Below are 26,063 nucleotides of genomic sequence, written 5' to 3' on the forward strand. Positions count from 1 at the left end.
AGTAGGTTTGACTCCAAGTTCCCCACCTTTTCTTAAAGAAAAGAAAATGTCAAAATAATAAAGGCAGGGAGTAGGCCATCCACTCTTTGTATCTGTGGTGTCTAGCACACTGCCTGGCATATAGTAGGGACCAATAAACACTTGTTGAATAAAAGAGAAACTGGCTAATAAAAAAAATCTCTTCTTACTTCTTTCTGGGGGCACTCTACCTTGTGAACCTGTCAGAGCTTTCAATTAGACTTTAAGGTCCTCACGCACAGGCAGAGTATTTAACCTACTTATGTATTCCTGGCAACAATTAGCACACAGACATATAGCTTGCATACAGTGTGCACTTAATTACCTCTGGATTCCTTGGAAGGTGCTGCTGGCCATATCTATTATTCCACCAGTTGGACGAGCCACCGCACCCACAAGCCCTTTTCCAATTCCTTTAAAGAATCCAGCAGCTCCTTCCTTTTTGGCACCTTCATAAAACCAAAGACAATGAAAGAATAGAGATTTTAAAATCTTTAAAATCAACTTTGAACTCAACAAAAGCCTAAGTCAAATACTGAACTGTTTTACCCAGGAAGTTCCTAGAATTTGACTTTCTAAAGAAGTTGAATTTAATCCTAACATGTGATACAACAGCAGTTTTCAAAGTGTGTTAAAAATGCAAATTATTAGCCCCCACTCCCAGCCAGTAATCTGTGTTTAACAAGTCCCCAAGGTAACCCCAAGGCACACTCAAATTTTACAACTACTGATCCAGGAGTCTAGTCAGTACCTATAACTGGAAGATCTAAGAACTGACCAGAAAATATTGTGGGTTTTTTTTTTTTTTGGCCAACAATCAGGAGATTTTTCAAGCAGTGCACTTTTTAAAAAAATATAAGAACTTTATTAAAATATAATTCAAATACTATATAATTCACCCATTAAAGTATACAAGTTCAATGCTTTTTATAGTATATTCAGAGTTGTGCAACTATCACCATAATCAATTTTAGAAAATCTGTTATTATCTCAAAAAGAAACCCCATACCTATCAGCAATCATTCCCCATCATTTCCCCCTAAACCCTCTTCTCAATCCTACGCAATTTACCTCCTTCCTCCCCACCCTGCAGACCTAGGCAACCACTAACGTACTTTCTATCTGTATGGATTGGCCTGTTCTGGTCATTTCCTACAAATGGAATCATACAATATGTGGTCTTTTGTGACTGGCTTTTTTCACTTAGAATCATGCTTTCAAGGTTCACCCATCTCGTACTTATATCAATACTTGATTTCTTTTTATAACTGCATAATAACTTATTTGTAAGGATATACCACATTTTGTTTATCCATGCATTAGATGATGGACATTTGGGTTGCTATTACATTCTGGCTGTTATGACTAATGCTTCTATAAACATTTATGTACAAGTTTTTAAAGCAAACATAGCTTTTTAATTCCCTTGGGTATATACCTAACAGTGGGATTGCTGGGTCACAATTATAAACTCTATGTTTATATTCAGTTGTCCCAGCACCATTTGTTGAAAAGGCTATTTTTCTCTATGGAATTATCTTGGCACCCCTGTCAAAAATCAATCTACCATAAAAGTAAGGATGTATTTCTGGAATCTGAATTCTATTCCATTGATCTATATGTGTACCTGTATGCCAGCACCACCTGTCTTGGCTACTTTAACTTTATAGTAAGTTTTAAAATTGGACAGTGTAAGTCCTCCAACTTCCTTCTTTTCTTCCAGATTGTTTTGGCTATTCGGGGTTCCCCAGAATTCCTATACAAATTTTAGAATCTGCTTGTCAATTTCTGCAAAAAACCTAACTGCGATTTTGATAGGGACTGTACTGAATACAGTAATGTCCTTTTTTTTAATAGGATAAAAAGAAAGAGTCAATTGCTATTGATGGTCCAAGGGACTCTAGTCTAACTATGGCCCTGTTAAAAATAGCATCCAAAGTCTGAGACATAGTCTACTACTTAACCTCTTCACATCCTGAGGAAAGTTATGCTCATTAAACAATTTACCATGTATCAACTCCTCAGACTCTGTACAGGAAGGAAACGTTCTCAACCTACCTTCCACTGGCTTTGTTATTATTCCAGTCACTCCACCAACGACTCCCTGAGAGAGAAACCAATCAAGTCAAGCCCGAAAGGAAGGTGCTTAATTTTAAACCAACCACTAGAGGTCTCTACAGACATACCAGAAATAACTATTTTTTAATGAGGACTTGACAGAGAACAACATGCACATGTAAGTGAGCACTATGATTTTTAAAATATTACATCATAGCAAATTTTAAACGGAGCACTTTGTAGAACTTAATAATAGACAAAGGAGTAAAGGTGAAAATTTTCTACATCTGACTCTGACACCAATTAGCAGTTGATACAATCTCTTTAAGTCTCAGTTTCCATCCATATCAGTATATGAGTAAGCTGAGAAAATTATACATCTAGTTATAAGTTCTAATGAGGTTACTCTATAATCTAGTGAAAGTGTGGAAAACTGAAAATGAAGGGACCTCTGAAGGATAGCAAATATCCCGACAAGTAAAGCACTTTAGAGAATACACAAAACATTACAAATCACTGGCACAAACACAGCAGCTACAGTCTCCTGAATTATCTCCAAAATTTAAAAAATAATATTTGTACATTCTTTAAGTAACTGTCAAGTAACGGTAGTAACTAAAAATACCTGCATATTACATAAACACACAGAAAAGGAACTGAAGGATATATACTATATTGAAAAGATTAGACACCTCTCAGAAGAGGTGAGGGGTAATCAAAGAGTACTTTACAGCCTTACCTATGTTTCCATTACTCGTTTAAAAAAAGAACTTATAAGTTCCTATTATTACCTATAAGGAGGACAGTCATATATTACCTGTATAATTAAGCAATATTCATATATAATTTATAATACCTGTACCTAAAAAGTAGTGAAAGGTAGTTCCTGGTTTATAACCTGTAGCTTGTATGCCTCCCTTCCATAGAAACGGTTGACTGACGATGACCTGAAGAATTCCTCCCACTCGTTACCTCCACATTCCTCCGCTCTACCTGCCCCCTCCCCACTAGTGCTAACCTGCCATCATTACAGTTTTCACTCCAGCTGAGCGCCAAACTAAGTCCAGGAATTGGGGGTAGATCTGATGGTGATAAAGGGAAGGAGAATAAAAAAGGAAACAAAGGCCACAATTTATCACTACTGATACTCTGACAGACGTTTACTCACAAGCAGTATTCCAAGTGCCAAACAACCAGTACATATTCTAAAGTGTATATAAAAGTAAGCATTTCTTGAAGATTCGGCAATAGACTTACACGCAAGAAGCCCTTTCCCCCTTTGGCCAGGCTGTCACCAAAATCTTTAGGCTGCCGACCCATCTCTTCTCTTCTTTTTTGCTGATATTCTTTGTCCATTGTAATTGCTGCCAAACCTTTTCCAACGGAACCGGTGATTCGAGATACCACTCCTGCTGCACCACCTATCAGAAGGTCAAGAGAAGTAAGTCACACTGTTTCTTTAAAGAGCATTACCACAACATACAGCATGCGGCTGCTTTAAACTAACAGATGCTTAAAATTCTGTCTCATATACAAAAATGCATTTATTTCTTCCATTTCCCACTTAGCAAGAAGAGGAATAAAACTATTTAAAGTACATTGATTCAACACAACAAAGACATATTTAAAAAACTCAGCAGGTCAGTGTTAAATTATTTTCCACTTAAGAACAAGGGAACACATCTTTTAAAAGGATTATTATAAAAATAATCCCTCTTTTATTAAACATAATCATTTGTTTTTCATAAACAATGCATTTTATAATAACTATAATTAAAAATACACACACACACACATACACACACACACACACACACACACACACACACACACACACAAATATGTGATACATACCTACTGTGTGTCCAAAGAGACTTCTTACTCCAATTACTAACCCCTCAGCAAATTCTTCAGGGCCTTGAACAGCACCCTGGCCGGAAAAAAAAAAAAAAGTTTGCTACTTAAAATTTAAATAAGTTTAAGACTTTGAATCTAATATTTCAGGGTTTCCATGAAGATACAGAATCTGTAAAGATACATAAACATTGTGGTGACAGTTTTCACCTTCTAACCCAAATACTGATGGAATACCTATTGTGTTTGAAGATACCTTCAACCCACATGATCTCAGCAAGCCCTTTAAGATGACAAAAATTGGAGAGGAATAAATCACTGGCTTCAGTCACAATCTGAAGTTGGCCTTCCAGGACCAAGTGCCATCTGACTGCTAAAGCAAGCCACAGTGACAACGAGACTAAGAGCCCACAGTTTCAGCTCTCTTGTTCTCCCCATTTATTCTCTTTATTTTGTCCTTCTAAAACCCTCACCACACTAGGCTCCTGGATCCTTTAAATGGAGGAGAACAGGTTAGAGTAAAGCTTGACTATGAAACAAAGTCAGCTTTTAGTGCCCCATTAGTCCTTTCCATAGTGGTGAAACAGCCTTGAAATGGGTCTCAAACTACCTAGCACTCTTCCTTACAACTACATTAAATCCTAGAAAACGTGGGGATGTTTTATTACCCAGACACTAGAAGTGCTCAATTAATTCTAAAACAATCTTTTAATGTCATTTCTAGTAATTTAAAAAAATATATAAAATTGATATATGTTATATGAACATTATTCAGTCCCCAGATACAATTAAAATACAAATTACTTGTCATAAAAAATAGAACATCCATTTTTCTGTACTACACTTAAAATAAATGAAAGATCAATACCTGGAAGGGTTCGTAGAATAAAGCTTCAAATCCTTCTGACAGACCTCTAATCAATCCAAATGGGTTTCCAAGCACATCTAAGCCCAATACAAGGACATACATCTGTTTCAAGAACTACAAGGGAAAAAAAATAAATGAAGTCCTTTACAACTACTGTAAGGAACAACATCATGATGCAGTAAGAAAGTGGGATACTGACTAAATTAGGTTTGTTAAAGGAAAGCGCTGCAGAATAACCACCACTACGACCATTAATTGATCTTTCACTATGTGCCAGGCATTATGTTAGTACTTTTACATGGGTCTTTCAAACTGGACAGAACTAAGGTTTGAGGCAAAGTCTGCCATTTGGCAGTTATGTAACCTTGGACAAGTCCCTTAGTCTCTGTAGGCCTTCTTCTTTTCATCTATAAAATGGGAGGTCTATTATACTGACCTTGCATGGCTGAGTATGCATATTAAATGAATATGTATTTCAATAACTGGTACTTACTTTTGTTATTATCACTATTTCTATGAACTAGATGGGTTAAAAACAAAAACAAAAAAAAAAGAAAAAATATCCTTATTTGAACATGTAAAAAACATAATGTCTATACACCATAAGAGAAAGGACCTGCCAGCAGAGGAAGGAAAGAGGAATGTCACCCTGGAGTTTCACAGTATAGCAATGGAACCCTAGTGCCCCAAAACAACTACTATGTCTCTGTGCATAGAACTCGAAACATGGAGTAACAGGCAAAGGGAGGAATCTGGCTTCCTCACAATTCTACTAGACTATGCTTAGAAACTATAGTCATTGAAGGAATAAAATGTATTGACTCCTAAGTTACTATTCTTTCCCAAAGTGGTAAATGTACAATTGCAAAGGGAAAAAACACTAAGGGAAACTTTTTAAAAAAGTTTATACGGGGCTGGGGAAAAACTAAAGAAACAGAAATTAATCATTCAGGAAAACTAAGTAATGAGATTGAGAACTGCAGTAAATTAGGTAAACGTCACACACTGTACAATCACATACAAATGTTTTGTTTTGTTATTTTATGAAATATATTCCTTATGAGTTACTATGATAGGAAATTACCTGTTCACTGTAATGTCTAACAACACTCCACATGAGCTGATCTCTGTTGTAAAACTGATATCGAATTTCATAATAAGCAAGTCTGGGAGGAGAAAGTGCCAAAAGTACTAAGATTATTTTTTGAAAAAAAAAAAAAGAGACTTAAAATTTCAATGATAATCATTGCTAATTCACAATTAGGTTTGTACACATAATTTCAGATCTTAAATATTAGGATAACAAAACTACTATAAAAATAGTGCATTCTCATGCAAATCTTTCATAAACACATAAAGAGTAAAAAGGTTTAAAAAAGTTGACCATAATCCCACCACACAGTGGATTTTTTAAAAAGTTTTTTCTTCTTCTCATTTTCCACTTTGAATTCTTTCTTTTCTGTGCAACTGCAAAATATTACAACATTCTGTATGCATTTTTACACTCAGCATTGTGGATAAATATTCTTCTGTGTTTTCAAAATTCTATGTAACCATTTTAAATAATGCATAGCATTCCATCATGTGAACATGTCATAACAAACGATTCTTCCACAGTCAGACATTTTTAAATTTTGACATAATAATGCTGCTATGCGCATCTTGAATATAACTTTGGTTGTGTTTCAAGATTATTTTTTGGACCGAATTCCCACCCAAAATAATTAATGAGTGAAAGACTACAAAAACATTTAAGGCTCTTGAATAGATCCCTTTCCACTGATACAAATAGTAAAAAAAAAAAAAAAAAAGTGCCCATTTCTTAGATCCACCCCTCTCTAGTATTAGGATTTCTCATATTTTGAAAGCTTTGATAACTTGTTTTAATTTGCATATATTCTTTGATAAATAATAAAGCTAACCATTTCTAATATCTATTAGCCACTGTATCTTCCCTTTTGTGAATTATCTCACATTGTCCTCTGGCACCTATGGCATTGGAACTTTTAGGTTAAAAATTAAGATTATTATCTTTTGTTATACTTGTCATCATATTTTTCCAGTCCTTTGTTTTTTAAGTGTTTTCACTGATTTTATTGTAAGAGTTTAATTTTTATGTAGTCAAATCAATTTTGTATTTTTCCATTGGGATTTTTTCATGGCTTTTAAACACAGAAAGGTTTCCTTTTATTCAGAGATTTGATAGCGATTAACTTCTATTTTTCCTTAGTCTTTGTTTTTCTATTTGAATTTTATGTTTAAGCCTTCAATTCCTATGAAATTTGACAGTGTGCAAGTGAGGTGAAAATAATATTAATGAATTTTTTTCTCCAGTACCACTGTTGAATATTCAATTCAATAAACATTCATTGAATTTATATGTCTCTGGCACACACAAATATTCTTATTTTAAATGCAGCAAGGAGCTATTATCTATACTTTGCCATATAATTATACTGAAATCTAATCCTGTTGCTATATATTTCTAAATATAATTCCTTTTAAAACATGCGTCAATTTATAATATACTACTAAACTAATTCAATGTTTATACTATATTCATGTATTATCTAGATACTGATAACTGCAGAAGATATCAGACTCTTTACCTTATCTTTATGAGTAAAATAAGTATACCTAAAGGGCATAATTAGAAAGGGACCAAATTATTCAAGAATAAGTAGTAAGAATTATCATTTTTCGAAGCTAACATTCTAGCACAAATGGAGAGAATTAATATCCAGAAACATCATCCTGATATAAAAACCTCCCCAATACACTTTTTAACATAACTCTTACTTGAATATAAGGTCATCCACATCAGTCAGAGTAGCACCTATGCTTTTCAATAGCAGATTGACAGAATGAATTGGAATCATTTCCTTGTTTTCTTGGTTTGACTCTTCATCGCCAGAACCCAAAGACAAACTCAAGTGCAACTAAAAGAAAAATAATGTTCAATAAATGAAAACTAAAAACAAAAATATTTACATACATAGAAGCCAGATCGTCCAGATACAAATGGTGTATCTTTCAATTAGAGTCCTAAAGAAAACTACTATTTATTACTCAGTAAATTACACTGAACAGCTCTGATTCTCATATTTACCCTTTGATAAAATACAAATCAGTCTGTCCCAAAAATTGAACTATAATTTTATTCAAAGCCTATAAATACCATTGTGTTTATATGGAGGAGACCAAAACCCTTTGCAAAAATAGCATCATCATTTTAAGGAGAAAAATGTGTCAACTGGCCCACAAGTAATCTAACACTTGAAATAATGGACAATCATTTATTTTAATCCAATAAAATAAACAACTTATGGTAACAACTAACAATAACAACTGTGGTATCATCATACCATAATAACAAGTAACAAGAACATGACAATTATGGCAACAACTGGCAAGTTCTAAACAAATTTTTAAAAGAGTAATAAGTTTTTCAGCTTCCACGGACCCTTCAACTCAGTACTTAGCCATGAGATTTTCACGTTCCCATTTAGCTTCTTCTACTTTGTGCTGCATCATCATTAGTGCAACAGTGCCAGAAGGCAACAGTACCAGAAGACACAGGCGTAAGGTAATTCAACATGTGTAAGTAAAGCAGATAACTCTCCCTTCTCATTCTGCCATTCTCTAGGCATTTTCCCTCATTAACAGAGAGCTCAATAGAGGGGACTTGAGGTAAAGCCAAGAGAGCCTGGTTGTTGAGATTTTTTCTCTGATGTGGACTTTTGCCCATCTTCAGAGTCACAGACTGCTGTGATCCAGGAAAGGTAATCTTAGGTGAAAAGAGATCCAGCTTTTTCCTAGGGCAAAGTCACCATGGAATAAGAAAATGACCATGGTTCATGATCTTAATTATTCAACTTCATGGCACAATTCCCAGTGCGCCTAAAAATACGTATATGTAAATCATCAATCTTTAATACCCCCGAGATTATAAACTCCGTAAAGTCATTTTACACCTTCCACAGCAACTCTGATAGCAGGCCTTCAGTAAATAATCTGTTGAAGGTACTGCTCAATCTCATAAAGAACTGATTTTCATTTAATAATGAAAAAGAAGTTGTGCATAATACCACATAAAACAATATCAATTTTAAACCTAACACTATGGATATGTCTGATAACACCAAACTAATGTATCAATTTAAAATAATAATTGCATTTTATAAATCTATTCATTTAGCTGAATGGATTGGTGAATGCAACTAAAAATAATGTGCTATAAACACTTTTGGAGACTGTAAAGGATGACCAATATTTTAAAAGAGTTACTTAATTGTAAATCTGGCCCATTACACAAGTTTAGAGCTTCATGGTTGACAGCATTTGTGAATTCTCTAAGTAGTCACCTTCCCCTATAAAAGCTAAAAAGAATAACAAAAGGAGATAAGGAAATGGGTTCATAAAGTACAAAATCAGGCAAGTGAAAGGTATCCAATTTTCCACTCTCTTAGTTACAATCAAATTTTGGAAGGGTGAAAAACACCACATCAACAGTATAATACCTACTTCAGCATTTTCACATTCTGGTTAGGAAACCCATTATAGCTTTCTATTCAGACAGTGACAGCAGTTACAAAGTGCAACCAAAACATTAAACACTGGTGAGCACTTCTTTGCTTAATTAAGAAATGCTTTTGTCAGCTTTTTCCTTGAAGAAAGGGGTTATTAATTCAAGACTAGAAAGCACGCTCTGGTGGTTTCTCTGTGGGAATTATGGTTGTACATATGTCAGAGAACTGTCTTAATTATTTCAATTAATCAAACAGAATTCCCACCAAATACTTGATGCAACAAATTAAAACCCATATTTGTACACAGATCCTTTAAAAATTCTACAATACTGTCAAATTTTCAAAATAGTAATTATAACAAACCTTAATAGGAGAAATATGGAAATGTTCAAAGAAACTAAGAATGGACGTATCAGTCACTGAGGTCTCCACTAATTCTGTGTTTATAGCATCAGAGTCTTCCTGGATTAACTCTGTCTGAAAAAAATTAATCAAGAATTTCTATTTTAATTTTTTTTCCTATTACAATTAGTGCAAAGAATGGTTGATTTAATTTTTTTACTTTATAATTTTCCCAAGAAATAAAAATTATTACCCATTTTCTTTCGGCTTCAGGGTCAGCTGTTGGGGTAAACAGTGCAGTAATAGCTCCTAGAAACCCCTGATCAACTTTTAAGGCCATTTCCTGAATGAGAACCATAAAATACCTAAGGAAAAAAAAAGTTTTAAGTGGAAAAGGTTTTTTTTAAGATGAAAAAGGTTTTCTATCAAACCTTGTAATTTTCCATGTTAAAACTTTGATTTTGGCCAAAAACCACATCTTGTTCCTTGATCTCTAAAAAAAAGTGTTTTGTTAACAAGATCAAGGTCTACTTAGATTGAGATTTTTTTTTCATTATAGTGAAGGTTTCACTAGAGGTAATACTGCTGTATTAACACTTAGCATTTAAAGTCCCAAATTCTATATTTAAGGGACAAAAGCAAAGATGATGTAGCATGTATTACTTAATTTTTAAAGTCCACAGGAATTACTTTAAAGAACACACCTCACAAACACACTTATCATTTGTATTTCACTAACTATTTTATATCCTAATGGAAGTTACAAAGGAGAGAAAGTGGTTGAAGGAATTTTACTTTAAAATATATATTATTAGAATAAGTTTCAATATAGAAAATCACTTGACCAAAAGTAGACTGATATGTTCAGGTGGATAATAATTTTTATACAGAAGTCACTTTCAAAAGAGTAAAATTTATTTTCAAAGTAGATTCTCATTTTAAATTCCTTTAGATAAATAAGGGAATCTTTACTTACTTGAACTGTAAGACTTTACTGTACTCATTAAATCTTGTGATGACACTCACATCAATGAAAGGTTTGGGCTCTAAAAGGAAGAAAGAAAACAGGAAAAAGACAATCAAGCTTTATAATAGGTCAAAATAATGTCTACTCAACTTTTATATACAGGGTATATCTCAATTTAATTTCTTTTTACCTGAATCCAAAGCAATAGATTTTGGAGGGGCCACAGGATGAAATACAACAGGGAACACTGTACCTGGTAACTGACTATCAACCTGACAAAAAAAAAAAAAAAGAAAACTGATTCAGCAGGACTTGAAATAATTTAAATTTAAACTTTTGTTTCAGAGACAATATTATAGATGATGCCACTAATTGCATCATAAATAAGTATCTGTATGTATATGTGCTGCTATTAAAAGTTTCACTTTAAATCTAAAATTCTTATAAATCTCACCAAGGGCAAGCTTTTACATAAAGGAGTATATAAACATCCTCATAATTGCATTAAAATTGTGCAGCATGAACACCATTAATGGAAATATTTGTACCTATGGACCATGTGAGATTTCATCTATTATTTAAATAAAAATTTAAGTAGAGACCAGATATGAAATTAGAGGTTAGGTATTAAGAAAAAAATTAAAATGTCCTAAATAGCAGTAATCGGTAGTTAAAAGCAAGAGATGGAGAGACAGAGGAAAGGAGCAAGCAAACAAACAGACAAAAACAGCCTCCAATAAAGCCCCACTCATTCCCATAGAGAAGGACAAAAGAAAATCCTATTTTGGGATCCCATGACAAATACAAAGGAATATTAAAAATAACAATTTCAGTGTAAGAAAACACTCTGGCAGGCTAACTGGTCAAATTAAAGTCTCAACGGTCATTTAGCCTTGGATGGTGAATCTACAGGAATATGTGGAAGAAGGAGAATAAATGTATAAACAAAAAGAAAGATACCAACTATGATGCATGATAGAATCTTGTTAAAAAAAAAAAAAATTCAGACCCAAGATTCCCAAACTGATTAGATATATCTACTGAATAGGATGATAATGTTACCTGAAGCCAATACAATCTGGCCCTTAAACTTCTTTGGTGAGGAGACTGCTTAAATTCAACCTGAATTCCTGATAAAAAATCTCGCTTTATAGGGCACCGAACAGGGAGGCGCATTTCCATTGGGTCTTTGCCAAAATTTACCTGGAAAAAAAGTACACGTGTTTGTGATAAACTGGTAATGAGCAGTGAAGCCCATTTTATATATCCACTTACAAACTGAAAAGGAAAAGTATCTTAATCTCTTGGTCTCATCAAAAGATCTACCTTAAGATGATCTACAGTTGAGATACTGGAAGCAGAATCATCACTTTTCTACCAAGGTTATAAGGAAAACAAGAAAGCAATTGGAGAACTTTTCAACTATATAAATTATACTTAAAAAAAAAAGCCATGCTTTTTACATTTTAAAAACCTCAATTGTAATGGATAATTCTAGATAACACTTAAACTTTGTTTTAACAAAGTTAAACAAGGAATAGTTAATAGCTTATTTACGTCTGACACTAATTGTAGAGTGTTTTTTCATTTGAGCATGACCAACACTTACAGGGATGGGCGTGGGGTTGGGGAGCATATCTGGTGACAATGCAGACTCAACCATTAAAGACAAAGAGCAGCCCAAATTGTATGACTGAACCTGCAGTCAAGCTTCTGGGGTCTTCTCGGAGCAAAAGTGACTTTCAGTTTCAACAGTGTAGGGGCCTATGTAGAGTACACATTTACATGTGTACATCTACAATCATTCACATTTAATGAATTTAATTGAGCAAGTTTTCTATAGAGTTTTCATCACTGATATATACAATTTTGCACAGCCTTTATTTAGCAATATATATTGGTATCATTCAGAATAGGAAAAGTTTCAATAAGCAATCTTAATTTCTCCATAATCTTCCTAAAAACAAGTTACATGAAACTATCTGCTTTACAAATAGAAGAAATTATAAAAATGCAGATAAGAAACGTATTTAGATAATGTTTCATACTATATGATTCAACAATGTACTTTAATTTAAAATGTACTAATAAATTTTACTAGTTATGCCAATCCTACAAATTAATTAGTTTCTGCATACACATTTTTACTTGGATAGTGAAATTTTATTTACCACCACCAGAAGCGACAAAATACATATATAAGAAACAAAACAATTTTGGTATACCTCAAAATTATCATCTAGTTTAATCCAGCCAAGGTCTCTTGATTCTAGATATTTCTTATAGGACTTTTCCAATAAAATTATCTGCTTTTGACTAAATGGCTTCCATTTCTGTTTTGGTTTCATCTCCCAAACAACACCAGAACTAAAACAATTCACAAAGAAAATTAATTAAATTAAATACATATTTACGTTGTGGAACTGTCATTCAACTCCAAATTGTTGCAACTGTCAACCACCTATGAAAATCACATTTATACATGAGATTTTTTTAAAATACCAAAATATATCTGTGTTATAAAAGTGCATAAGGAAAAGAGGAAGGGGAAAATCTTTTTGTCACACGTTGACATCAATGAGCTAAGGGACCAGCAAACTTTTTTCATATGGGGATATTTTAGGCTTTGTGAGCTGAGACAAAATCAAAGTTACTATGTAGGTACTTAAATAACAAGAGAGATAAAACACTTCCATACATTTTTTAATTGATGAAATTCAAAATGTAAAAATAACAATTGGGTACAATTTTTAAAAACAAGTCTATTAATGAGAAAAACCTTTCCCCCTCCCTCGCTTCCTCCCTTCCTTTTTATTGAGGTATAGTTGACATATAACATTACTTAGTTTCAGATGTACAACATAATGATTTGATATTTGTATATACTGTAAAACTATCACCACAGTAACAGTTAACTTCCATTACCATACATAGTTACCAAAAAATTTTTTTACACTTCTTTTGTGGGGGTGACAACTTTTCACTTAATTAGGGCTCAAAGTTAGTGTTCCCTATTTTCAAAATCTATTGCAAATGTTCATCTGTTAATGCTGATCTGTAATGAGCATCTTTAAAAATGTCCTTTCATGCAGAGATACTGTCAAATACTGATCTCAATCTAAGACAATATTAGCTTAACTAAGCATATGTATCGCTTGTAATACATTTGTAAAATTCTATTCTATATTAGAAAAATTCTGGATCTAATTTTAAATTCTGTTTCCTACTCTATTAGGTTCTTGTCTTGATTGTTGCCTTTTAGCATGTCAATATATTACAAATCAATCACTTACGATTGAAGGTTAGGTAGAAGCTCTTTCATTAATAGTTAAATGTATTTTGAAATGTGGAAATTTTCTTTGTACTTGCCCTGAGGTTGGAAAACATGTTGTTGGAACTATAGTTGTAGGTCATAGAATATATCCACCAGCTCCAAACTTGTGTGGGGTTGGAGATATCACTTCTTGTTTTAACTTTGGACAGCAGAGGAAATATATAAAATAGACTAACATTATTTGTGATTCAAATGTTAGTTGTCATCAAAATGACTTTGCTGTTTTACTTTCTGCTTTTAGGGTGAATTTACTATCAATTCCGCAGCAAAAGCTAACTTCCAAAGCCATTCAGTGTTCAGTAATAGTGGCTGAAGGCTTCCCTGGTGGCGCAGTGGTTGAGAGTCCGTCTGCCGATGCAGGGGACACGGGTTTGTGCGCCAGTCTGGGAAGATCCCACATGCCACAGAGCGGCTGGGCCCGTGAGCCATGGCCGCTGAGCCTGTGCGTCCAGAGCTTGTGCTCCACAACGGGAAAGGCCACAACAGTGAGAGGCCCGCGTACCGCAAAAAAAAAAAAGAAAGCTGGAGTAGCAATACTCATATCAGATAAAACAGACTTTAAAATAAAGAATGTTACAAGAGACAAGGAAGGACACTACATAATGATCAAGGGAGCAATCCAAAAAGAAGATATAACAATTATAAACATATATGCACCCAACATAGGAGCACTTCAATACATAAGGCAACTGCTAACAGCTATAAAAAAGGAAATCGACAGTAACACAATAATAGTGGGGGACTTTAACACCTCACTTACACCAATGGACAGATCACCCAGACAGAAAAGTAATCAGGACACATGAGCCTTAAATGCCACAATAGACCAGACAGACTTAACTGATATTTATAGGACATTCCATCCAAAAACAGCAGACTACACTTACTTCTCAAGTGCACACGGAACATTCTCCCAGATAGATCACATCTTGGGTCACAAATCAAGCCTTGGTAAATTTAAGAAAACTGAAATCATATCAAGCATCTTTTCTGACCACAATGCTATGAGATTAGAAATCAATTAGAGGGAAAAAAACGTAAAAAACACAAACACATGGAGGCTAAACAATATGTTACTAATAACCAAGAGATCACTGAAGAAATCAAAAAATACCTAGAGACAAATGACAATGAAAACACGACAACCCAAAACCTACAGGATGCAGCAAAAGAAGTTCTAAGAGGGAAGTTTATAGCAATACAAGCCTACCTCAAGAAACAAGAAAAATCTCAAACAATCTAACCTTACACCTAAAGGAACTAGAGAAAGAAGAACAAACAAAACCCAAAGTTAGTAGAAGGAAAGAAATCATAAAGATCAGAGCAGAAAAAAATGAAATAGAAACAAAGAAAACAACAGCAAAGATCAATAAAACTAAAAGCTGGTTCTGTGAGAAGATGAACAAAATTGATAAATCATTAGCCAGACACATCAAAAAAAGAGGAAGAGGACTCAAATCAATAATATAGAAATGAAAAAGGAGAAGTTACAACAGATACCACAGAAATACAAAGCATCCTAAGAGACTACTACAAGCAAATCTATGCCAATAAAATGGACAACCTGGAAGAAATGGGCAAAGTTTTAGAAAGGTATAACCTTCCAAGACTGAACCAAAAAATTGCAGAGGAAGGAACTCTTCCAAAAAATTGCAGTGGAAGGAACACTCCCAAATTCATTCTATGAGGCCACCATCATCCTGATACCAAAACCGGACAAAGATACTACAAAAAAAGAAAATTACAGACCAATATCACTGACGAATATAGATGCAAAAATTTTCAACAAAATACTGGCAAACAGAATCCAACAACACATTTAAAGGATCATACACCATGATCAAGTTGGATTTGTCCCAGGGATGCAAGGATTCTTCAATATACGCAAATCAGTCAATGTGATACACCATATTAACAAATTGAGGAATAAAAACCATATGATCATCTCAATAGATGCAGAAAAAGCTTTTGACAATATTCAACACCCATTTATGATAAAAACTCTCCAGAAAGTGGGCATAGAGGGAACCTACGTCAACATAACAAAGGCCATATACAACAAACCCACAGCAAACATCATTCTCAATGGTGAAAAACTGAAAGCATTTCCTCTAAGACCAGGAACAAGAAAAGGATGTCCACTCTCGCCACTATTATTCAAAATAGTTTTGGAAGTCCTAGCCATGGCAATCAGAGTAGAAAAAGAAATAAAAGGAATACAAATTGGAAAAGAAGAAGTAAGGCTGTCACTGTTTGCAGATGACATGATACTATATAGAGAATCCTAAAGATGCCACCAGAAAACTACTAGAATTAATCAATGAATTTGGTAAAGTTGCAGGATACAAAATTAATGCACAGAAATCTCTTGCATTCCTATACACTAACAATGACAAATCTGTAAGAGAAATTAAGGAAACACTCCCATTTACTACTGCAACAAAAAGAATAAAATACCTAGGAATAAACCTACCTAGGCAGACAAAAGATCTGATCTGTATTCAGAATCTATAAGACACTGATGAAAGAAATTAAAGATGATACAAACAGATGGAGAGATATACCGTGTTCTTGGATTGGAAGAATCAATATTGTGAAAATGACTATATTACCCAAAGCAATCTACAGATTCAATGTAGTCCCTATCAAATTACCAATGGCATTTTTTACAGAACTAGAACAAAAAATCTTAAAATCTGTAGGGAGACACAAAAGACCCCAAATAGCCAAAGAAGTCTTGAGGGAAAAAAACAGAGCTGGAGGAATCAGACTCCCTGACTTCAGACTATACTACAAAGCTACAGTACAAAGCTACAGTAATCAAGACAATATGGTACTGGCACAAAAACAGAAACACAGACCTATGGAACAGGAAAGCCCAGAGATAAACCCATGCACCTATGGTCAACTAATCTATGACAAAGGAGGCAAGAATATACAATGGAGAAAAGACAGCCTCTTCAATAAGTGGTGCTGGGGAAACTGGACAGCTACATGTAAAAGAATGAAATTAGAACACTCCCTAACACCATACACAAAAATAAACTCAAAATGGATTACAGACCTAAATGTAAGACCGGATACTATAAAACTCTTAGAGGAAAACAGAGGAAGAACACTCTTTGACATAAATCACAGCAAGATCTTTTTTGATCCACCTCCTAGAGTAATAGAAATAAAAACAAAAATAAATGGGACCTAGTGAAACTTAAAAGCTTTTGCAAAGCAAAGGAAACTACAAACAAGACGAAACGACAACCCTCAGAATGGGAGAAAATATTTGCAAAGGAATCGACAAAGGATTAATCTCCAAAATATATAAACAGCTCATGCAGCTCAATATTAAAAAAACAAACAACCCAATCAAAAAATGGGCAGAAGACCTAAACAGACATTTTTCCAAATAAGACAAACAGATGGCCAAGAGGCACATGAAAAGCTGCTCAACATCACTAATTATTACAGAAATGCAAATCAAAACTACAATGAGGTATCACCTCACACCAGTTAGAATGGGCAACATCAGAAAATCTACAAACAACAAATGCTAGAGAGGGTGTGGAGAAAAGGGAACCCTCTTGCACTGTTGGTGGGAATGTAAATTGATACAGCCACTATAGAGAACTGTATGGAGGTTCCTTAAAAAAACAAAAATAGAATTACCACATGACCCAGCAATCCCACTACTGGGCATATACCCAGAGAAAACCGTAATTCAAAAAGACACATGTACCCCAACGTTCATTGCAGCACTATTTACAATAACCAGGTCATGGAAGCAACCTAAATGCCCATTGACAGACGAATGGATAAAGAAGATGTGGTACATATACACAATGGAATATTACTCATCATAAAAAGGAACGAAATTGGGTCATTTGTTGAAATGTGGATGGATCTAGAGAGTGTCATAAAGAGTGAAGTAAGTCAGAAAGAGAAAAACAAGTATCGTATATTAACACATATATGTGGAACCTAGAAAAATGGTACAGATGAACTGGTTTGCAGGTCAGAAATAGAGACACAGATGTAGAGAACAAACATATGGACACCAAGGGGGGAAAGCGGTGGGGGGCTGCAGTAGTGGTGTGATGAACTGGGAGATTGGGATTGACATGTATACACTAATATGTATAAAATGCATAACTAATAAGAACCTGCTGTATAAAAAAATAAAATTCTAAAAATAAAAAAGATTTTCATATTTAGTTAAAAATACTATACAATAATGAAACACATAGCCAAGAGAATATATCAGTCATACATACATAAATGTACTAATATTACATTAATGGTATGTATAATACCATTTATTGAACCCTTAATCTGTCAGGTGTTGCACAAAGAGCATTACATACATGATCTCTTTATTTCCTTAATTTTATTCTTCACTGAACAAACACATGATTATCGATAGACCCTATGCTTGTTATACTTGGTAACAATTCCCCCCAAGAGTCTCCAAAAAAGAATGAGTCTTTTACTAAAGTTAGTGTGATTGAAACACCAAAACAGTTATTAAATTCAAATATTTTTCTTAGATAGGTATAAGCACAATCAGAGGAAATACCTGGCTCCATCATTATTAAAAAGTGCTAAATGAGTAGCCAATAAAGATTATGTACCCACGTCCACTACTGCCTGCCTGCTCTATAAATAACCCTTTCTACCGGTGTACACAACTTGTCGTTGGCATCCCCCACCCACACCAGTTTCTCCAGCCTCTACAGCACCACTGCACGTGCACATACTTCTTTGTAGCTTTTCCTGGTGTTTTTATAATTCGTTCCAAAAATGTACAAACAACAAAGAAAGAAGCAAACCTCTTTCTTCCCCCACCAACTGATGAGTATTATAAGGGCAAAGACATGATCTTAGTCATCTTTCTATCCTAGGGGCTTTTCAACTAGCAGTGAAAACACTTGTTCAGTAAGTTTTGCTGAAAGAATTGCATAGTAAGCAAATTCAGAACAGGTATCTGTCCATACTCATCAAACCTGATATTACGAACTCAATGCCTTTTCAAGATTTCTGATACCTTACCCTTCTTTCATACCTGGTTATCCCAATATATGAAACTTCCTGCTTGTTTTCATTGTTAACCAGTGAAAGCCCAAGACTATGGAGAGAAAAAGTTATTTCATGATTGGCCTGCTCCATTTCTTCTGCCTGCAGTGCTTTGGAAACCAAGGCAACATCATCAGTGAAAAGCAAAACTCTCTGGCGCCCATCTAGAAATGATACCCAGTGTATCTGGATGTTTGCATCATATGGAAACTGTCCACATTCATCCTGTGGGAAAGAGAGACTTCATATTAAAACCACAAACAGTAAGCTTTTATTACATAAAGTTGAACTGTAGTAGCTGAGAAAGCATGACTATAAATCAGAAAATTATCAAAAAAACAAATTAAATTTATAATCTGTTTTAAAACATACTCACCAATTTTTTCAAACAGTAACGAAGATTAATAGTGCTTAATTTTTTTAAACCTTAGTTTGAGTTACCTCGTTAGTGCTCAAAGGTCACTTAGCAGGGACAAGAGTATCCTTCAATGGCACCAATGCCGTAAGATGCTTACTTGTCTCCCAGATGGAAAACAGAATGGTTTAGAAATGTATTGGAAAAGTAACCTCAGGTAAAACTAACCTGGTTTATTTTTAGGTTTTAATAATGTATAACACTGCAAATACATATATAAATCACATTGTTAAATAGTCAAACTATGGTCAGTTTGCACTAAGTTTCAATAAGAAGAGCCTTCTTGGCTGACAGTCTCACATAGCATTTAAAAATACGAGGCTTGATTTGGTGAGTGTCTTCAGAGATTTAGATAACGATTTTTCTCTCCTTCTGGACATAACATAAATATAACAACAGTTTGTTTCAGCAGGCAGTATATAATATGTGCTTTTCATTTCATGCTTTCTTGGAAAACAAAAACCAAAACCAAATAAATAAAGGATGTTACCAAAAGCATAGGAATGGTTGGTATTTGTTGTTATCTACAATTTACCTATTGCTTTTAACATATGTCAAAGTAGGCGGTGTAATTTTTTTACTCTAATATGATCAAATTTTGTAAATGTTCCAGAGATACCTACTAAGAAGGTGAATTCTCTCCTTGTAAACTACAAAATTTGATACATAGCTTGGTTCAGTCTTAGTTATTCAAATACTCTCTAATCCCATTTGTTTTTCATCTATTTGATCTGTTAAAAATTAAATGAGGTGTGTTAAAATATCCTCAGGCAACTGTGTTTCAGTTCACTTCCGACACTTTAAGTTTCACATTTTGATTCAATATTCACTGCATGAAGGTTTATGGCTATCATGCCTTCTTTGTCACATTATCATATTCTATTTAATGACTTTGAATGCTTTGAATTATAGTTGCTCAGAAATTAAAATCAACAATTTTTATTTTTGTTTGTTAAATCTTTACCATGTCTTCTGCTTTCAACTTTTTGTATTAGTTCAGTTAAAACAGATCTCATGTAAGTAGCATTTGGTTAGAAACTAATTTTTAACTTAATCTGAATGTGGTCTTTTAATAGGAGAATTTAAACCATTTTCATTTACTGGCATAACTGATGGGAAGCATGGTTTAGTGGGGAAAGTCCATGAACTGTGAAGTCAGACAGACCTGGTTTTGAATTCTAACCAGCAGTTCTAAGTTCCAATCATAAGAATTAATGATACTATATGACAAGCATTATAACACACGATATACATTCAATAAAAGGTATTTGCCACTTTCTATATACTTCCTTAGGTTTCCTTCTTTTACTATAAGGGCAAATTTTTCTTTATTTTCATTTTCTCAATTAATTGTTTTAGAATTCTTTTATCACTGATTTTGGTTCTACTAATTGGTATCTTTAAAAAAAAACCCATCATCTTTGATCTATATCTCCTAAAATTTAGGATTAAAATGGTGTTAATACAGTATGTTCAGAATATACTGTTTCCCTGCTCCCCTTTCACTTTATTTTGTTGTCTCTGTCTTTTATTTCACCATCTTTCTCCTTTTTCATAGTTGTCATATCTTTATAACTTTGGGGATCTCAGGCATACATTCTGAAATTTTTCTCTGGTTCTCCTGTAGTAAAAAAATTTTCAGAAGTATAATCAGCCTCTGACTCTTTAGGATAATGTTATGTTTTTCTCCTGAACTATTTTTTTCATAAACTCCATGTTTTTTTTTATCTGTTTATTCACACTTAATGAGGAAAGTGCTTTCCAATACTGTAAGGATTTTCTCTGAATTCCCACCTGGGCCTTAGCAGAATTCCCCTCTCAGATCAACCCAGGGGACAAGGAAATGGGTAACTGCCTTGTTTCTAGCTCAAGTTTCATAATCTGGCAGATTACCTGCTGACTGAGGCACACTTATCTACTTTTCTTACTGCCTGGCTCTCTAACACCAAACAGAATAGAGACATTTAAAACCACAATCCCGTGAATACACTATTACCAGGATTCTTCGTGATTTTGCCTTCATTTACAGACCTGGATACCCTCCTTCAGGATGGCATTACCACTTTCTCTCCAGGGCCTGTATACCACTTTCTGAGAGTTGTGGTTGCTGAGGAGCATGAAATGTGAGGAGAAGGAAAATAACACCAGCATAGTACAGGGACCCCTGGTTGAGCTACCATGTCTCTGAGCCAGAGACCTAAGAGTAACAGGGAATTTAAGCTCCTCTCTACCACTTATAAACCTTGAAGGTTTTTCTATTGTAAAAAGTAAAGCATAATAAGCAGGCAATAGAGCTCCATCAAATTGTCATGGCAAAAATCACTCCAAGAATCTCATAACTATCAGTCTGATTTTTCAAAGGTGGGTAAGTCTATCTCTTTTATGGGTATTTCAGAGGGAACATAGGAGAGGATAATTCAGTCACTGTTGGCCAATTACTATTTTAAATAACCAAGAAAGCTTTTCTAACAACTGGCATTATCAGACAATGGAATATGACACTGTATGAACTTTTCAGGATAGAACACATTCCTACAGAAACTAGGTGCTCATGGAAGAGCAATGGCTATATTAGAGGGAGGCTGGCAGATGAATTCTTAAGCCCTTCCCAAAGTCTAAGACTCTAGGAAATAACATATTTAATTAATTTAGCTACCTAAATATTGTTTCAATAAATATTTTATTAAATTTCTTATATGGGATAATTTGCATACTGTCAGACTCCTTTAATTAACAAAACATATGGCTTTGATAGGGAAAACATGCCTAAAAATTCTCACAGCTAACAGTGGTACGCACATGTTCAAGATAAAGTTGTTTTTCACTTAGGCTCAAAATTCCTTTCTTTAAAAAAAAGTAAATAAAAAAGTACTTTCCTGGTCTTAGGCAAGCTGAAACAGGCCTACGTTTAAACACTGTAAATAAAGTATTGGACTGATCTAGGACAAAATATTGGTATGAACTCTTTGCAAAGCCAAAAAGTAACTTATTTTGAAAATACTTTCAATTCATTTTTAGTTCAGTAAAGACAAAGATGACTGCGTGAAGCTAACTTGTCTACTTCCTTTGTTATCAGGTACTTCATACAGCACTCATTCACATCAAATGGTACCTTTAACAGATCATGTTCCCCAGCATTTGCTGCATAACTCCATATAAGTTTTCTGGTACCAGTGGGATCTGCCCAGGCAAAGAGTCGAACTTGTCTTGGCAGCAATACCATTTCTTCCTGTGACCCACTGAAATGCAAGCAACAGAGGGAAGATTAAAACATCCTGGCCTTGAGAAACCTAGACCCGTGGTTTATTGAGGAAAGGACTGGCACAAACATCTTATAAAATTGCCTTTGTTAATAAAACACAACTCTGCCTAAAAATAAGTACCCTAAAATGTCCAATTAACTAACGATTTTGAAGCTTGAGGGAACAGAATACTGCCCTTTCTGAAGTTGCAGTATACTCTGAACTGATTTAGGCAAGATCACACTAATGAAATTCATCAGAGTTCATCTACAGAAAAGGCTGTAAATAGTAAAAAATTTTTTTTAATTAAAAAGAAAATTTATTTGGCTGTGCTGGTCTTAGTTGTAGCATGCAGGATCTTCATTGCCGTGTGTAGGATCTTCATTAGGGCACGTGGAATCTTTAGTTGCGGCATCTGGAATCTTTAGTTGCGGCATGTGGGATCTAGTTCCCTGACCAGGGATCAAACCCGGGACCCCTGCATTGGGAGCACAGAGTCTTAACCACTGGACCACAAGGGAAGTCCCAACAGTAAATTTTTTAGTAGCAGAAGAACTTTACTTGGTGCTCAAATTTAAGATTTTAATCAAATGCAACGCATAAGAAATAAGCTCAGAGGAAAAAAAACTGGGTCCACGTACCACTGCTACTCAAAGCGTGGTCTGTGGACCAGCAGCATTAGTATTACCTGGAGGCTTGCTGGAAAGTGCAAAATTCTGGGCCCCACTTAAAACCTACTAAATCAGAACCTACATTTTAACAAGATTTCTAAGGGATCTTAATATTGATACTTAAGTTTAGAAGTATTGGTCTGGATAATACAAAAGACTTTCCAGAGAACTAAAATAAAAAGTAACCCAATTAGGGTTTAATCCCAATGTATGCTTTTAAATCTCTCATCAGATTCAAGCCATGAGAGTTATGAATACGTTAAATCTGCAAGGCATTATTTTATATATATACATATATAATGTATATTACTATTTTATATATACATATAAAATAATGCCTTGAAGATTTATAATAATAATTCTTTGCAAATATATATTACATATTTTAAGGATTTAAAGCTATCTGTTATATCATTATTTACTGGCATTACCCAAGCCAAATGATAGCACAGACAAGAACAACAAAATTCCTATCAGCCTGTACTATAATACATTCAACACCACTACTTAATCTTCTACTTTAATCTTTCTTTAATCTTCTGCCCTCTTATTTAATCTTCTACTATTCCTACCAAAAAACTAGATACAAATTTACAGGGAGAGGTTCACTGAGCATCACCAGACTACAAAAGAATGATAATACTTAAACAGGTTCACAATTCCTTATGTGCAATTCTGAAGTTTAAAAAGCTCCAAAACTCCAAATATTTTTCTCTAAGTTTGGTGTCAAACGTCATGTGGCAGCAAAACTTGATCTGAACTGATGTGAAACTGTTAACGGTTTCATTTATCCCACTTACTGTGAAGGTTCACAACTTTTGCTACAGGAATACTAATGTGTTTGGTTATAGAGTACTGTCTCAAAACCTGCTATGGGTATTAGCAATAAACATCATGTATCCCTATTACCTTTCTAAAATCTGAAAATATGTAGAATGTGAAACACACCTAGCTCCAAGTATTTCCTAGAAGGGACTATGGACCAGTAAAAGCAAATCAGATTTTCCAAGAACCCTTTTTTTTCATACCTCTGTTTATATGTGAGGATGTTCCATGGTGTGTGGTTTACTATTAGGGCAGGTGCGGATCCCTCATGGTAATCAGAAAAGCTTATGACAGTTGAATGTGGAGCGGTATCTACATCCACCAAGATACCCCCATTCTATTGTAGAAAAAAAAAAGAGTATGTTTGAGGTATTGGTTTAAACTGCACATGGTACATTTAGAGTTTCAATCACTTATACAGATATTACAAAGTTGGTTTTCCTAAGTTCTTAATGAAAAGCACACTGGCTCTGATCTCTTACAAATATATGTACTGCATTATATATTGATATTTTAGTATACCTTCAATTAATTATCAGTATATTTTATAGCATGTCTTAATAAAATGTTTTAAAGCAAACTTTAAAAATCAAAGACATTTTATTTTAAAACAGGAAAACTTACCAGATCTTCTAAGCTCAATAAAGTGCCATTATCCTGTTGGTTATAAAAGAATGGCTTGGAGGATCCTTCATAGCCCACCACTCTCACACAAAGTTTGCCTGAAAATTTTTCAGGCCAAAATGGAAGGTACTGAAAATATAAAAGTTAATATCAGTCTTAAAACAATACTACAGTATAAATAAAACAGTGGCTAATAAAGTTTCCAATTCTAATTCAGATCATGATCCAATTATTACTAAGTTTCTTAAAATAGCCCCTCTCCATCTAATATTAAGATTACTGACAATATAATGATTATTTATGAAGCCAAAGAAACTCCATCAGAAGAATTGTTATATTAGTCTTTTCATACTTACAGAATAATTACAATGTGAGAAACTGAAGTGCTATTAAGAACATCTCAAGTATCTTGAATATTTAAAAATTATAATCTTAATAACATTTGCTTTTATGTATAACCCATTTTAATTCCTTAATCACCATGAATTCTTTCACAGAGTATCTTATCCTAGATAAACCAGAAGACAACTGAAGGCAGAGGACCTTGCTGGAAGTCCTGACACTATCCTCCAGGCTGTCTGATCTTAATCAAATCATGCACCTTTTTGAGCCTGTTTCCTTATCTGTAAAACTGAGATCTTAGTTCCTAAAAAGAAAGTTCCCTCTGTTATAGAATACTGGGTAAATTCTATTTCTAAAAAAAAATACTACTGCTATCAAACTCACATCAAAGATAAAAAGATAAGGAGCATTTATTTGCTACCAAGTCTATGGAGATCATTCCAAGTGCCTTGGAAAGGCCATGCCTCTTAGAGGTCTGTGTTTGTAGTGTAATTGGAATCCTTCTCTTAACCTTTTGCTAAATATTTTTTTAATAATTTTAGAATTCTTTTGAGATGTACAGAAGAACAGTCCTATCCTTAAGTCAGGTGGCTTGGTTGAAAACTCGGGCAAATTCAAGCAACTAACACTTGTCTTTGCATCTGTCCTCTCCCCACTCTTTCCTTATTCTCTTCACCTTTCTTCTTGTTGAGTCTGCAAAAGTTTAGTTCAAATGCCAGCTCTTCTATGAAACTTTTCCTTTTGATCTAGACCACAATGATCTCAACCTCCAATAACTTTACTGACCTAAAAAAGTAAGATTCAATTTCTTTCTCTGTAAAGCAAGGTGGTTGAATTTTTGGAATTTTTCAAGGAAACTTCCAGCTCATCTATTCAGAGATCCTATAACCACCTATAACTTACCATA

At 34.2% G+C, this 26,063-nt stretch overlaps 1 protein-coding gene across 2 annotated transcripts in view; it reads right to left on the minus strand.

The window, feature by feature from the left end:
* The window catches only part of VPS13C (vacuolar protein sorting 13 homolog C), a 174,509-nt gene that overhangs the window by 11,925 nt on the left and 136,521 nt on the right, over window positions 1-26,063 (minus strand). For both annotated transcript variants that reach the window (XM_067749163.1, XM_067749172.1), the window contains exons 62-78: window positions 24,815-24,943; window positions 24,394-24,527; window positions 22,565-22,691; window positions 19,027-19,262; window positions 12,862-13,003; window positions 11,699-11,839; window positions 10,827-10,908; window positions 10,646-10,715; window positions 9,923-10,034; window positions 9,691-9,804; window positions 7,598-7,737; window positions 5,883-5,964; window positions 4,799-4,912; window positions 3,931-4,006; window positions 3,334-3,497; window positions 2,077-2,122; window positions 344-467 (exon numbers count right to left, since the gene is read on the minus strand). In XM_067749163.1, coding sequence (XP_067605264.1) covers window positions 344-467; window positions 2,077-2,122; window positions 3,334-3,497; window positions 3,931-4,006; window positions 4,799-4,912; window positions 5,883-5,964; window positions 7,598-7,737; window positions 9,691-9,804; window positions 9,923-10,034; window positions 10,646-10,715; window positions 10,827-10,908; window positions 11,699-11,839; window positions 12,862-13,003; window positions 19,027-19,262; window positions 22,565-22,691; window positions 24,394-24,527; window positions 24,815-24,943 — 2,033 coding nt within the window. The remainder of the gene's footprint in view (window positions 1-343; window positions 468-2,076; window positions 2,123-3,333; window positions 3,498-3,930; window positions 4,007-4,798; window positions 4,913-5,882; window positions 5,965-7,597; window positions 7,738-9,690; window positions 9,805-9,922; window positions 10,035-10,645; window positions 10,716-10,826; window positions 10,909-11,698; window positions 11,840-12,861; window positions 13,004-19,026; window positions 19,263-22,564; window positions 22,692-24,393; window positions 24,528-24,814; window positions 24,944-26,063) is intronic.

Source organism: Pseudorca crassidens, chromosome 1 (genome assembly GCF_039906515.1).
Source record: "Pseudorca crassidens isolate mPseCra1 chromosome 1, mPseCra1.hap1, whole genome shotgun sequence".
NCBI lineage: Eukaryota > Metazoa > Chordata > Mammalia > Artiodactyla > Delphinidae > Pseudorca > Pseudorca crassidens.